Source organism: Hyaloscypha bicolor (genome assembly GCF_002865645.1).
Source record: "Hyaloscypha bicolor E unplaced genomic scaffold K444scaffold_126, whole genome shotgun sequence".
In the NCBI taxonomy this organism is placed as follows: domain Eukaryota; kingdom Fungi; phylum Ascomycota; class Leotiomycetes; order Helotiales; family Hyaloscyphaceae; genus Hyaloscypha; species Hyaloscypha bicolor.
Genome location: NW_020194628.1, coordinates 1,982,949 through 1,995,287, shown reverse-complemented (window position 1 = coordinate 1,995,287; position 12,339 = coordinate 1,982,949). Strand labels below are relative to the sequence as shown.

Sequence of the window (12,339 nt, the reverse complement as noted above, 5' to 3'; positions counted from 1 at the left end):
AAATGGCGTGCAATTGGAATCGGATACCTTTATGCTCGTTCTTATTAACAGGGTAGCCACAGCATCATTCAACGAAATAAAATTGACATGAAAACGAAAATTGACCCGGAGGCTCTCTTCTTGCATGCTATCTTCACATTTTCAGAGCGCCTATATAAGAGCTTTTTGTCTGTTGATACACCTGTGAGAAACACCCGCAAATTCCCATCCCTTTTATGTGATTATTCCCCACGAATGAAGCAGGCAAAAGGTAGCTCTAGTTGTACAGATGTGCAGAAAAGCGAAGGCTCGAAATGCGACCGAAACGGGCTCCAGACTCCAGCGAAGACAATCCTCCCAAGCTCGGATCTAGATGCCGCGAGCACGCTTTCGAGAGCTGCCTGGTGTGTGCGCTGAAGAGGGATGCATTTTCTCCTGCTTTTCTCGCTTGACCTTCTCGTCCAAGACACGCGCTGTTTGATTCATTAGCATCTATATAGATATAGGACATCTTGGTAATGGGGTGCTTACTGAGGACGTCGTATCCGAACTGCGGGAACTCCAAACACATCTGTCTGAACTCGTCCTCCGCCTCCGTCCGCAGGGTGTGACTCCTCGTAGCCCAGAAATTCGCCACGGGTGCCCGGATCGCGGTATCGTCCTTGTGTGTGTGGGCGTAGACGTATCTGGCGTATGCGATCTCGCCCTTGGCGGTCGAGTTCACGCAGTGGATCTTCGAGGAGGCGAGGGTCTTGAGGATGGGCAGGCTGAGCGTTTCGGCGAGCGTGTAGACTCGTGCGTGCTTGAGGAGCTGGTCGCCTGTCTCGTCGACGTCGGGCGTGTGCGGGTCTTTCTCGAGATCTCGTGTGCCGGGAAGTTTGCGCGGGAAGTAGTCGCCTGTGTACAGGAATTCGAGGAAGCATCCAACGGCGTCGAGGTCTTCGTCAATAAGGTCAATTCGGCGCTCCTGGCAACTGCATTAGAGAATTGTTTTGTACAAGTGACAGCTTGGAATACTAACAGAAACCTCATCGCTGAACTTAGCACAAGCATCCGCAAACCAAGGACTGCTTATCAGGAGAGCTTGATGAGCAGTCAAAAGCGCCTGTTCATCTCCTTGCCCAACCAGCAATCCAATCACCGGAGACTTGAGGTAGTCAATGTACGTGACACGGACCGGAGCGTCTTCCATGGCTTCTTCCTGGAAGGGGAGGCCGTTCTCGTGGTCGTCGTTATCGGCTCCAGCACCACTGGCATCAATTTCGACCATGACTTCATTGCCCATATCGACGTCCGCAGGCGTATCTCCCGGAATCAATTCCGCAAAATTCTCGATGGAATCCGCCATTGCGTCGCTTTGAAGGTGAATTGGTGAGGTTGGGAGGAAGTCAACGAGGCTCGCGGATGAAAAGGAGAAACGAGTTGGTTTTGGGGAACACTAAATTTAATCAAGTTGCAGAAGCTGCGAAAGAGTGACTGGAAACTGTGAAGTCAGAAGAGTATATGATTTGAGACGTTGTTGTTGAAGCCAAAGAGAAAAGGATGGTGGGGGAGCTGTCTCTCGGAGCTTTTTACCCCAAATATTCGAGAGGCTGGGCGAGCTCACTTCAGCCGCACGGACCATTTGAACGAATACCTTGTAGACAAATGAGGCAGGAAGAGCGACATCGCTCTAACGACAAGGAAGTAAGCCAAGTTCAAAATCTCTTCGGTAAATCTCTTCTCTTCTCTATATCTCTATTTACCATCCATTACGGCGGTTTTCTTCTCAAAGCCCGAACCATTGCTCTGCTTTTCATCGTTCCATCGATCCAGACTCTGGACGCGTCCGCAGTCCTCTCTCCTCAACTTCTCTCGCCCCCTTTGCAACGCCGTGACAACCATGCTGTGGTATCAACCAGAATGATAAATGCCCAGTAGTCTTATACCAAACGCCATATCCAATGCATTCTACTCAGAACACCTACGCCCGGATCGATCTTCGAGCCCCATCTGCGGTTGATGGGACAGGTTTCTCGAGCCTCAAACACCAGAGCAGCAAATCCTCCAAAGGTAAAAACACCAAAAACACCCTATTACATAAGAAACCAATGATGGTAACCAAGAATCCCACACAAGCGTCCAGATAGTAGTGATTGGCCGTTGCGACAATTGTTACCAGAATGAAGAGAGGATAAAAAAGACCGAACCAAACGTAAAATGTGACCCAAAGCTTCGATTTTCTGATCTCTCCTGGCTCGAGGGTCCTTCTGAAGATTCCGGAATGGTACATCATGACGCAACCAATGGAGAAGGCATATGCAAAGTGCATCGAGGGCATGGCTGCCAAGGAGTTGACGTATTTGCCCTCCATCCATACACTCTGTCCGTTATTTCGGCCAACACTGTCAAGGAAGCCGTATTCCGGGGGGAGTAACCGTGGTGGCATGCACGGATAAAAGATGAAAATCGTGAAGGCAAGGAAATTCGTCAAAGTCATGGTTCTCCGGACGACTGCGAAGGTATTGAACGAAGGCGCAACATAATAGTACCACCCAAGGAAGCTGGAAAGTGTCAGTTGCTGGATGCTCTAGGCTATGGACGTAATAGAACATACCCGACGGTCCCTGGAATGTGGATCAAGGCATAGGATCGGTTCAGAATAGTCAACAATGACTGATGTCCATGCATGAACCATTGCTGGACGTCCCGCTCGTGGACGGGCCACACGAAGCTCAACCACGAAAACTGCTCAAACTCGAGAATGGCTAGCCCGTGATCCATCGCTATCTCCCAAATTCCAGTTTTCGAGAAAACGGCCTGCGAAAGGATCTTCGAAATCCGGTAGAAGGCGAAGGTGATAATCCAGTAGAACATTTCCATCAGGAACGGGAATTTCTGCATGATCCTGCTGTGGAAGTGGTCCGCAAATCGAGACGTATTTGGTGTGTAGAGTACTGTTCCGCAGCATCTTCTCTTTTTCGGCGCATTCTTCACCGTGGACAGGGTTTCTGCGCTCACGTCGTCGTCGCTTTCATTGGCCAACATTTGATCTCTTGTCAAGAGATCGTCGGAAGATCGGGCTGAATCTGGCTCGTCGTCCAAAAGACCATCCCTCCTCCGTCTCCTCCTGTCCAAAATGCGAAAGCCGCGTCTCCTATTGAATACCATCGAAGCAATTAAAATACTCGCGACCATCTTCATGATTTGTCAGTTCGGCCTTTGGGGGCTGAAGCGAAAGCACTCACCACTGGCTCTCCCCAGCCAGGCAGTTTCCAAGCGGGAGCTGAATTCCATTGAGGCGGCTCGTATGGAACCGTCATGTTCGGGTGGCCCATGGTGAGCAGTCTCTGTGATCACAGACCCGGCGCTGCTGAGTCGGGGGAGGGGTCTCTTAGAAGAAAGGAGAATGCTGTCTCGTTGGGAGTGGCGGATTTCCCGGAATCGCTATTGCTGAGAGTTACGCTCTAAAGAATGGCTGCAACCGAAATGAATGTGCTTTGAAAATTGAATGGAGGTCGATTGTAAAAAATTAGGTGGCGGAAAGAAATTTCAAGTGAACCAGAGTTGAGATGTGTCGGCCGTTTGCGCCCTGTCACGCTATCATCACCAGAGGTTGGAACTTGGAGCCGAATACTGAGGAAGGCAAGGACGACTCGAGGGGTCGTACGAGAAGTACAACGCAGGCAAGGCGGGAGGAAGCACAGTTAAACGAAAAGCCGCACGCAGAGTGCCAGAGACGCAGGAAAGGTAGATCCGATGACCGACGTACAGTACCTGCTCCGCAAAACTGGGCGAAGCTCACGTCAATACTATGTAATATCAGACGGAGGGGGGTTCTTGGCGGAATGGGGGTTGGTCATAGGCCATAGGTCATGAAGATCAGCCCTTTATTCTTAGATCTGATACAGCACCAGCAGTGCAGCACCAGTCTCGCAGAGTCGCAATCGTGGCCAAGAAAGGAGAAGCTGGATTACTTATGGGGCGGACGTCTCGCCTCGTCATATGGCAGGGGCTGCCTGATGCAAGGCGGCAGGCATCTCTATTGGCTGCACCGCAAACGAGCGGAGGCTTACGACGACGTTCACACGGGACACGGGACATGCGATACTACTGTGGACCCCTCGCATCTCCATCCACAACGAGAACCTTTATTTAAGCACGGCGAAGCCCTTGGTCCCGGAATCGAATCGAGTCGAGCAGTTGAGTGCCTTTTGGAGTCGACAACGCTTGCATTCTTGTCGTTCCTATTCAGGCCGAAAACAGCAAGCAAGTCGCCCGCGGTTAGTGACGATGACGAAACCTCAAGCAGGCCAGTAATCAATCAATCCACCAATCCACTTCTCCCCGAGTCCCCAGACTCAAAAGTCCAAGCGCCACTCCCGTCCAGTCCGGTCGTTTTCGTTCCACCTCCCCTGCGACTTTGCTGAAGTATCGATCCGATCTCAACCCTCAAGGCGTCCTGCGTCTTTGCGTCCTGCGGGCTCCCTTCACAGTTCACTTGACGCCATTCCGTCCTGTTCTCAAGGCTGCTTTCAACGGCAGCCTAGGAATGCCTGACCACCACATCTTGTTCGCTGTCCTCCGCTCACTGGCCCGGCGCCAAAGCCCCCCCGTTCCAGTAAAATCACACGCGACACATGCAAAATGAGTTGACGGCGGGAGCTTGGCATTGGGCCAACTGGGAGCGGCCCAAGCAGCCTTGCAGCCCAGTGGTGGACTTGGCCCCCCCACCGGACCAATCTCCAGCTCTCAGCCACGCGGTTGGCGAGCGAGGCGGGTGGCTTTGGTCGATTGTGGATGTGCATCTGACCGGAACACCCGGCCGGTGCAAAACTTGCTGCCGGCATCTTGGCAGATGTGGAGTGGATGCAAATGAAGGGGCAAGAAGAAAGCTTCAAAAGAACCAAAAATGCGAGTGCAATTCAATGAATTATTCGAACTCAAAATTTCTCAGTTAGGTTCAACTTCGGGTTGGTACGAAAGGTACACAGAGGTCCTGGGAGGCGGTTCACGGTTATCCGGCAACGAGATTCAGGGGTCTGAGTTGACTTTTCCACATATGGCAAGCAGTTCATCCATGTCAAGCGACAAAAGGAGATTTATGCATGGCTACGTCAGCCATACCGGAACAATGCAAGTTTCGTTTAACGGCCCCTCTTCTCACTTCTCAGCACCTCACTTCTCCCTCACTCCTGATTCGAACGGACCATTTTGAGTTTCTTGGCGTTCAATCCGCGTGGTGAACCATGACCACGCGGCTATTTTCTCACACACATACGACACAAACCTTTCAGGACTACAGTAGAACCTCGATGTAGCGATATCGATTTTAGCCTCTTTTACTAACGATTACACCGAGGTATCGTTTTATCAAGAATCACGTGCACCCACGTGAAGACAATAAAAATTAAAGATACCAGGGTGTTGAATGCGGGGTGTTGTGGTGAAGGATTGAGTTCTGTCTGCGAAACTAGCTAAGTAGGGCAAGTCCTCGCTTACATGTGCACGTGCCATCCTGCCACGCAACATATCCGCCCCATTTTGCTATTCGCAGCGTCCTCGTCCTCGTCCTCAATGAATCCATGTGTATTCCGTAACTCAGAGTGCTTCCATAACTATGCCTCTGAGTGAAAAGCAAATGAAAACAAATAAAAGCAAATGAAAAAAGTATATATTGTAATGTCTCCATTCCTTGCTATCAAACCCCATGTTTGTCACATTCCACATCTTCCTATCCACGGTAATTCCTGTCGAATCCTGGTTGCTTGGTTGTAGTTGTTTGGGAAGTTCGGGCTGTAGTTTGGGAAGCTTGGGGCAAAGGGTGGTCCTTGGTATCCGTACTGGAAGTTAGGATCTGGGATTATATTGTTGCTGATAATACTGGGGGTCATTCATGCTTGAGTAGGGACGTTGTGAGCCGCGATCTTGAATACGGAAACTTGGAACCGGAGAGGGTTAGGCAATTGTATGCTGGGATTAGTAACTTTGCACCGGAGAAGGACGCTGGGAATGCAAGGAACCTTCTCGTACTGAATCATCCCCCCACTGAAAACCATATGTAGCGATGTGTGCGGAATTCGGGAATATATTCGGTGGCTGGAAATTTGTAAATATATTTAGTGGTTGGGAATTTGTGCTGATATTCTCATTGCTGGCTTGAGCTGCAGCTATTATTAATTTCATTTCAGGATCCGTATAGATGGCTAGGAATTGTAATGTTTGCTGTGCAACTGGAGGTGTGGGATCGACGTCGCGCATTTCCTAATTATCGGGAATCGTAATAACTTCCGTGGGCATGCGCAAGTGAAGCTCTGGAAGCTTGGGGATTTTCCTATCAGGAATGAAGTCGAGATAGGATGTATTATTTATCGGAACCAGTGCGCCAGTGTCAATTTGCTTGGTGTAGTCATTCTTGACTGTTTCTATCAATTGCAATTGCTCTTCCCATTTCCTATTCTCGACACCTCCTTGGATGTGTGACAATGACGATTGGATCTGCAGATAATAAGACAAATCGTCATTTGTCTCTTCCTCGAGTTTAGGAGTTTCCACTGGCCAACCGGGAAATTTGCCGTACTCTGTGTACATTTTGGGATTGAGTTTGTTGAGCCGGTCCAAGCCATTTTACAAATCACGTGGCATTGGATTTTCAATGTCACGTGTGTTTTTTGCCACACCAGCCCACCGCGCGTAACTAAAACCTCGCTTTGACAAGTCAAAACCTTACTTTTAATCAGGCTTTTAATAAAGAATCTCTTCAGTAATTGCTCCTCGACGCTTTTTAGGCTGCCGAGGGCCTGTAGAATCAGTGGTAAACACTGCAGGCTGTGAAACAGTGAGATCGATAGTCTGCGACTCCGAATTACTGGGGTTTGGGGGGTAGAAGGCCCTATGGAAGAGAGGAATTAATGCATTGGGTTGGACGATTAGAACGATATTACACCAAAAAAAGAATCTCCGGATGATAAATTCTTACGATAGTCGTTGTGGGGGGTATATCGTAAGCCTAGGGCTAAAAAACGTGGGACCTTACGGCTGTATCGTACTGTCAAGGATATCGTTACATCGAGGTTCTACCGTACAGTCGCTTGCAAAATCGACTTCGCACCTTTTCGTGTGAAAAAAATTGTGAGCTTCGTCTGTTTTTGGCGCTACGCTGTAGCTCCTTTGTCATCCCGTGTACCCCGAAGTAACTCACAATACCTGGGCAACCTCGATTAAGTACAACAGAGCTGCGCTTAACATCACGAATAGCTGGCTACGAAGGCGACGGGCGTTGAAAATCGTCCATCTACAGAGTGCGCGCAAGAACACCAAAATTGCCTTGTGCGGAAAGTGGCACTAATCCCCAACGCAACGCCTAAAATTTTCCATAAGAGTGTTATATAATAGAAAAATAGCACATTAATCTTTTCCAAGATTTTTATAACGATTAATTTTAGGGAGAAATTGCGAGACATTTATAACCGCATAGCCCCTAGACTTCCCAAATCCTCGCTTAGCGAGTTGAACGGATTTTAATGCCCGCCGCCTTCGTAGTGTGGACGAAACATGGACGGATTCAGCCTCCGGACGCGCGGAGATACCCTTGCGCCGATCATTTTGGTCGGGCTGGAAGATCGCCACATTCCTGCTACTACATATCTCACGCCCCGAACTCTATTCTAACATGGCTTCTTATCTATGCTCTTCTCTGCAAGAGCTTCACGGTGAAGATTCGATATCTTTCTGTTCTATTCTGGTTCTATGTGGCCGCAAGCCATTCATTGGAGGTGCCATGGCAAGTGCTGCGCAGCTGCAGGTGTGCACACCAACCCCGCAGGATTCAGCCCCGTGAGGCTGAATCCGCGACATCTACCCTCTCAATCCATTCTCCTTTCTCTTACATTTTCGCAATCATTTGCTTTCCTTTGCAAGGATTAGTGACACTGCGCAGTTGATTTTATTCTAGGAAGCTCTGCCAATCGAATCTATAGAGGAAGCCCCTCCGACCAAACGAACCTAACCAAAACCCACTTGCTTCGAGCTGAATAGCTCTCACGTCCGGCCAACCTTTCATCATATCCCCGGCGAGCGGGTATGTCGAACTCTAAAGACTATACCGTCGGCTGGATATGTGCCATAAGCACGGAGTACGTTGCTGCGCAAGCTTTCCTCGACGAAATCCACGATGGACCCGAATATGTGTCCCCGAATGACAACAACGATTATACACTTGGCAAAGTTGGGAGACACAACGTCGTTATTGCCGTCTTACCTGACGGGGAGTACGGCACAACTTCTGCGGCGATGGTGGCAAGAGACATGCTGCACAGCTTCCCGAATATTAAGATCGGTCTGATGGTTGGCATCGGCGGCGGTGCGCCAAGCCCGACGCACAACATCCATCTTGGCGACATTGTGGTGAGCGCCCCGCGTGATGGGAAGGGTGGCGTATTCCAGTATGACTTCGGCAAGACGATACAAGATCAGAGATTTCAAACCACGGGGTTCTTGAATCAGCCACCAGCGATCTTGCGAACTGCAATGAACGGACTCAAGGCACGGTACGAGTTAAAAGGGCATCAGCTCGAAACGGCTATTAGCCATGCTATTCAAGAGAACCCAAGGCTACATAAGAAGTACAAGCGGCCAGATCCGAGCAACGAAAGGCTCTATCGATCAGAAATCACCCACCCGGCGAACGATGCAACAAGCTGTGAGATAGTCTGTGGCAATGATCCATCAAAGTTAGTTCTGCGACCTAAACGAAGCGAAGATGAGGATAACCTAGAAGTTCATTACGGCCTGATTGCGTCTGCAAACCAGTTAATGAAAGATGCTACGGTTCGAGATCGACTTGCAGCGGAAATGGACGTTCTGTGTTTTGAGATGGAAGCGGCAGGGCTGATGAGCCACTTCCCGTGCCTGGTTATCCGGGGCATATGCGACTACTCAGACTCGCATAAGAACAAAGAATGGCAAGGCTATGCAGCGATGGCTGCGGCGGCATATGCGAAAGATCTTCTCTGTCGCATTCCTCCTAATAAAATCGAAGCTGAGAAGGAGATTGGAGAAACTCTTCGGCATAGTTAGTTCTTCTGTAGCGTCTGCAAGTCTTGTGACTGCTAATATTATGTTAGTTCTTCACAATACGTCTAGGACTGAAGCACATCTTGAAACGATGAGATATAAGTTAAATAATAATAAAGATATAAAGATCCTTAATTGGCTTACCCCGATTAATTACGGCCCCCAGCAGAGCGACTACCTAAAGAGGCGACAACCAGGAACTGGCCAATGGCTCTTAGATTCAGCAGAGTACCAAGCATGGCTAAAGACCAAAAAGCAGACGCTGTTCTGTCCAGGCATTCCAGGAGCAGGAAAGACAATCCTCACAGCTATCGTTGTTAATGACCTCGATACACGGGCTTCTAGCGACCCAGCCATTGGCGTGGCGTATATCTACTGCAACTTCCAGCAGCAAGGCACGCAGAAGATCGAAGACTTAATGGCGAGTCTGCTAATACAATTAGCTCAGGGCCAGTCTTCTCTGCCAGGGAGCGTAAAAGATCTTTATGATCAGCATAGGACAAAGCGAACACGGCCATTACTCGACGAGATCTTGGGAGTTCTCCAATCTGTAGCAAAAATGTATTCGAGAGCCTTTATTATCGTCGACGCACTTGATAAATGCCAAGTATCTGATGATAGCCGGGCGAGATTTCTGTCAGAGCTTTTCAGCCTTCAGACACGGCACGAAGTGAACATTTTTGCAACTTCGAGGCCCATTCCACAGATTATTGATCAGTTCAATGGTAGCGTGCAATTAGAGATCCGTGCCCATGATGAAGATGTGCGAAAATATCTGGATGGCCGTATATCACAATCGGAATCGAAGCTTTTAAAGACCTACTGTGAAAAAATCAAAACTGAGATCACAAAAGCAGTTAGTGGAATAAACGTCTATTCCTAATGTTGTTTTGGTGGACTACCAAACTAATATTCGCCCAGGTTTCTCCTAGCACACCTCTATTTCGACTCTATAAGAACGAAGAAAACACCCAATAAAGTCGAAAAGGCTTTGGAAGGCCTTCCAACAGGTTCCCAAGCATATAATCACGCGTACAAGGACGCTATGGAGCGAATCAAAGCGCAAGATACAGATTCTCGGGAGCTTGCAGAGCGTATTCTGTCGTGGATCATCTGTACTAAAAGGCACCTTACTACATTGGAGCTTCAGCACGCCCTTGCAGTAGAGGTTGGCAAGCCCGAATTTGACGAGGGAAACCTCACACAGATTGAAGACATGGTCTCTGTGTGTGCCGGATTGGTCACGGTCGATGAAGAGACTGATATCATCAGACTGGTCCATTATACAACACAGGAATACTTCAAGCAGACACAAGACCAATGGTTCCCAAATGCGGAGAATGATATCATAGCAATTTGCGTCACCTACCTTTCGTTCTCTGTCTTTGAGAGCGGGTTTTGTGAAACGAACGCCGAGTTTGAGGAGCGGCTCAGGTTGAATCCGCTCTATGACTACGCTGCACGTAACTGGGGATATCATGGTCGCACAGCTTCGGCGGAGGTGGAACAGTTGATTATACGACTGCTTGAGAGTGGAGCCAAGGTATCTAGCTCTAGCCAGGCTATGATGGCTTCCAGCGGCTACAGTCAGATTGTGCCAAGGCGAATGACAGGATTACACCTTGCAGCATACTTCGGACGGGTAGAAACGGCGATGGCCTTGCTCAAAAATAGACATGACCTGGACTCCAAGGATACCTATGGTCGAACACCTTTATCATGGGCTGCAGAGAAGGGGCATGCGGCGGTGGTGAAGCTGCTACTAGAGAAAGGCGCTGAGCTGGAGACCAAAGACAAGGATTATGGTCAAACACCGCTGTCATGGGCTGCAGAGCATGGGCACGAGGCGGTGGTAAAGCTGCTGCTAGAGAAAGGCGCTGAGCTAGAGACCAAAGACAAGGATTATGGTCGAACACCGCTGTCATGGGCTGCAGAGAATGGGCACGAGACGGTAGTAAAGCTGCTGCTAGAGAAAGGCGCTGAGCTGGAGACCAAAGACAAGGATTATGGTCGAACACCGCTATTATGGGCTGCAGAGAGGGGGCACGAGGCGGTGGTAAAGCTGCTGCTAGAGAAAGGTGCCCAGCTAGAGACCAAAGACGAGTTTGTTGGTCGAATACCGCTGTCATGCGCTGCAGAGAAGGGGCACGAGGCGGTGGTGAAGTTGCTGCTAGAGAAAGGCGCAAGACACTATAATAATCCATAATTCGGAAATTATTATATTAATTGTCGTATGGATACGGGTACTAGGGAGCTTAGCTTCGCTTACTCAGCAGCTCCCCATTATTTAGCTAGATCCAGAGGCTCCTTGCGAGCTTCTAATCAGACAACCATTTATGCAAAATCACTGTTCCTTACTTTTTGCAATATTAATATATATATATTATTATAATAACTTTGATAGAGAGGGTCCTAGGGGAGCTAATCTTTATTTACTATATAATGTTGCCACCCGACGTATTTAGTATATTCTAGAAACTACTCCAAGAACATTTAAGGAGGCTTCAACTATCCATATATTACAGTAATATAACCACTTCATTTCAATTATTTTATTCTACTTAATAATGGTATCTTTAGCATGCTCAGAAGCGGAGCGCGCAGCGCGACGCCAAATACTTGTAAGATGTACTCCATCATGTGCTGTGTCATACAAGCACATATTATTATGCCCCGTGCTACCCCATCAAAAAGTTCAAACCTATGTGACTTCTAAAATTATTACTTCTATAGACTTAGCAAGGTAAAAGTTCCAGCCGCTGCGCACAAAGGGGAAGCCAGTTTTGCTCGCATCTGTGGTCAGAAAGTATTTCCTTCCAAAATCGATATAGTGGCCTGGTACTGTAGAGTACATGGGATGACACATACGAACAAGTCTCAGCACCAAAAGTGGCCGGGCTGGTCTGCGCTCAGAATTTTTTTGGGCGAAAGGGGACGAAGCTGATTTTGTAAGTGACTGTACAGTTCAACGTTTAAGTAAATTCTGGGCAAAGGGGACAGACTGTGCCGGGCAGAGGAAAGGCGAGACAGGGATGGCGATGCAAGTGCCTTTGGATGATCGACGAGATCGAATCCATCCTTACCCGTGGAACCAAAACATATCCGAAACTCAGCAGCAGTGGCAACAGTCTACAACTACATTCCAACAGAGGATGTCTATGGCTGGAGAACAATAATTGGCTTGCTTGGAAGCTACAGATCCTAGGCTATGCACTTACCACCCCATCAGTCTTGATGAACATTTTCCTTTTCTCGACATTGAAGAAATAGAAAATCTGATTGCGAGTCTCTTCTTTCACTCCGAAG

At 48.6% G+C, this 12,339-nt stretch overlaps 4 protein-coding genes across 4 annotated transcripts; 2 read left to right on the top strand and 2 right to left on the bottom strand.

Annotated features, from left to right (window-relative positions):
* Positions 1-357: 357 nt before the first annotated feature.
* K444DRAFT_569355 (uncharacterized protein) lies at positions 358-1,533 on the bottom strand (the record flags this gene model as incomplete). Its single annotated transcript, XM_024877231.1, has 3 exons — positions 1,001-1,533; positions 511-946; positions 358-452 (listed from the first exon to the last, which is right to left on the bottom strand). Coding segments are annotated over exons 1-3 (858 nt in total), but the record flags the coding sequence as incomplete, so codon positions are not given.
* A 409-nt stretch (positions 1,534-1,942) lies between these two features.
* On the bottom strand, positions 1,943-3,296 carry K444DRAFT_538814 (uncharacterized protein; the record flags this gene model as incomplete). Its single annotated transcript, XM_024875570.1, has 3 exons — positions 1,943-2,522; positions 2,576-3,156; positions 3,207-3,296. The coding sequence occupies 3 exons, from the start codon at positions 3,294-3,296 to the stop codon at positions 1,943-1,945; spliced, it is 1,251 nt and encodes a 416-aa protein (XP_024732176.1).
* Positions 3,297-7,919: 4,623 nt separating this feature from the next.
* On the top strand, positions 7,920-10,354 carry K444DRAFT_102307 (purine and uridine phosphorylase). The gene is made up of 3 exons (XM_024870264.1): positions 7,920-9,031; positions 9,084-9,889; positions 9,955-10,354. Exons 1-3 carry the CDS (start codon positions 8,041-8,043, stop codon positions 10,009-10,011), a joined length of 1,854 nt encoding a protein of 617 aa, XP_024732175.1. The 5' UTR covers positions 7,920-8,040; the 3' UTR covers positions 10,012-10,354.
* A 504-nt stretch (positions 10,355-10,858) lies between these two features.
* Positions 10,859-11,203, top strand: K444DRAFT_476129 (ankyrin; the record flags this gene model as incomplete). Its single annotated transcript, XM_024872936.1, has 1 exon — positions 10,859-11,203. A coding segment is annotated over one exon (345 nt), but the record flags the coding sequence as incomplete, so codon positions are not given.
* Between the last annotated feature and the right edge of the window lie 1,136 nt (positions 11,204-12,339).

What these genes read in the sequence shown, in the direction of transcription:
- K444DRAFT_102307 (XM_024870264.1), top strand. Translation starts at nt 8,041, where the DNA reads ATGTCGAACTCTAAAGACTATACCGTCGGCTGGATATGTGCCATAAGC. An exon ending in TGGAGAAACTCTTCGGCATA is followed by an intron (nt 9,032 to 9,083) that starts GTTAGTTCTTCT and finishes ATATTATGTTAG; the next exon opens with TTCTTCACAATACGTCTAGG. An exon ending in AAACTGAGATCACAAAAGCA is followed by an intron (nt 9,890 to 9,954) that starts GTTAGTGGAATA and finishes ATATTCGCCCAG; the next exon opens with GTTTCTCCTAGCACACCTCT.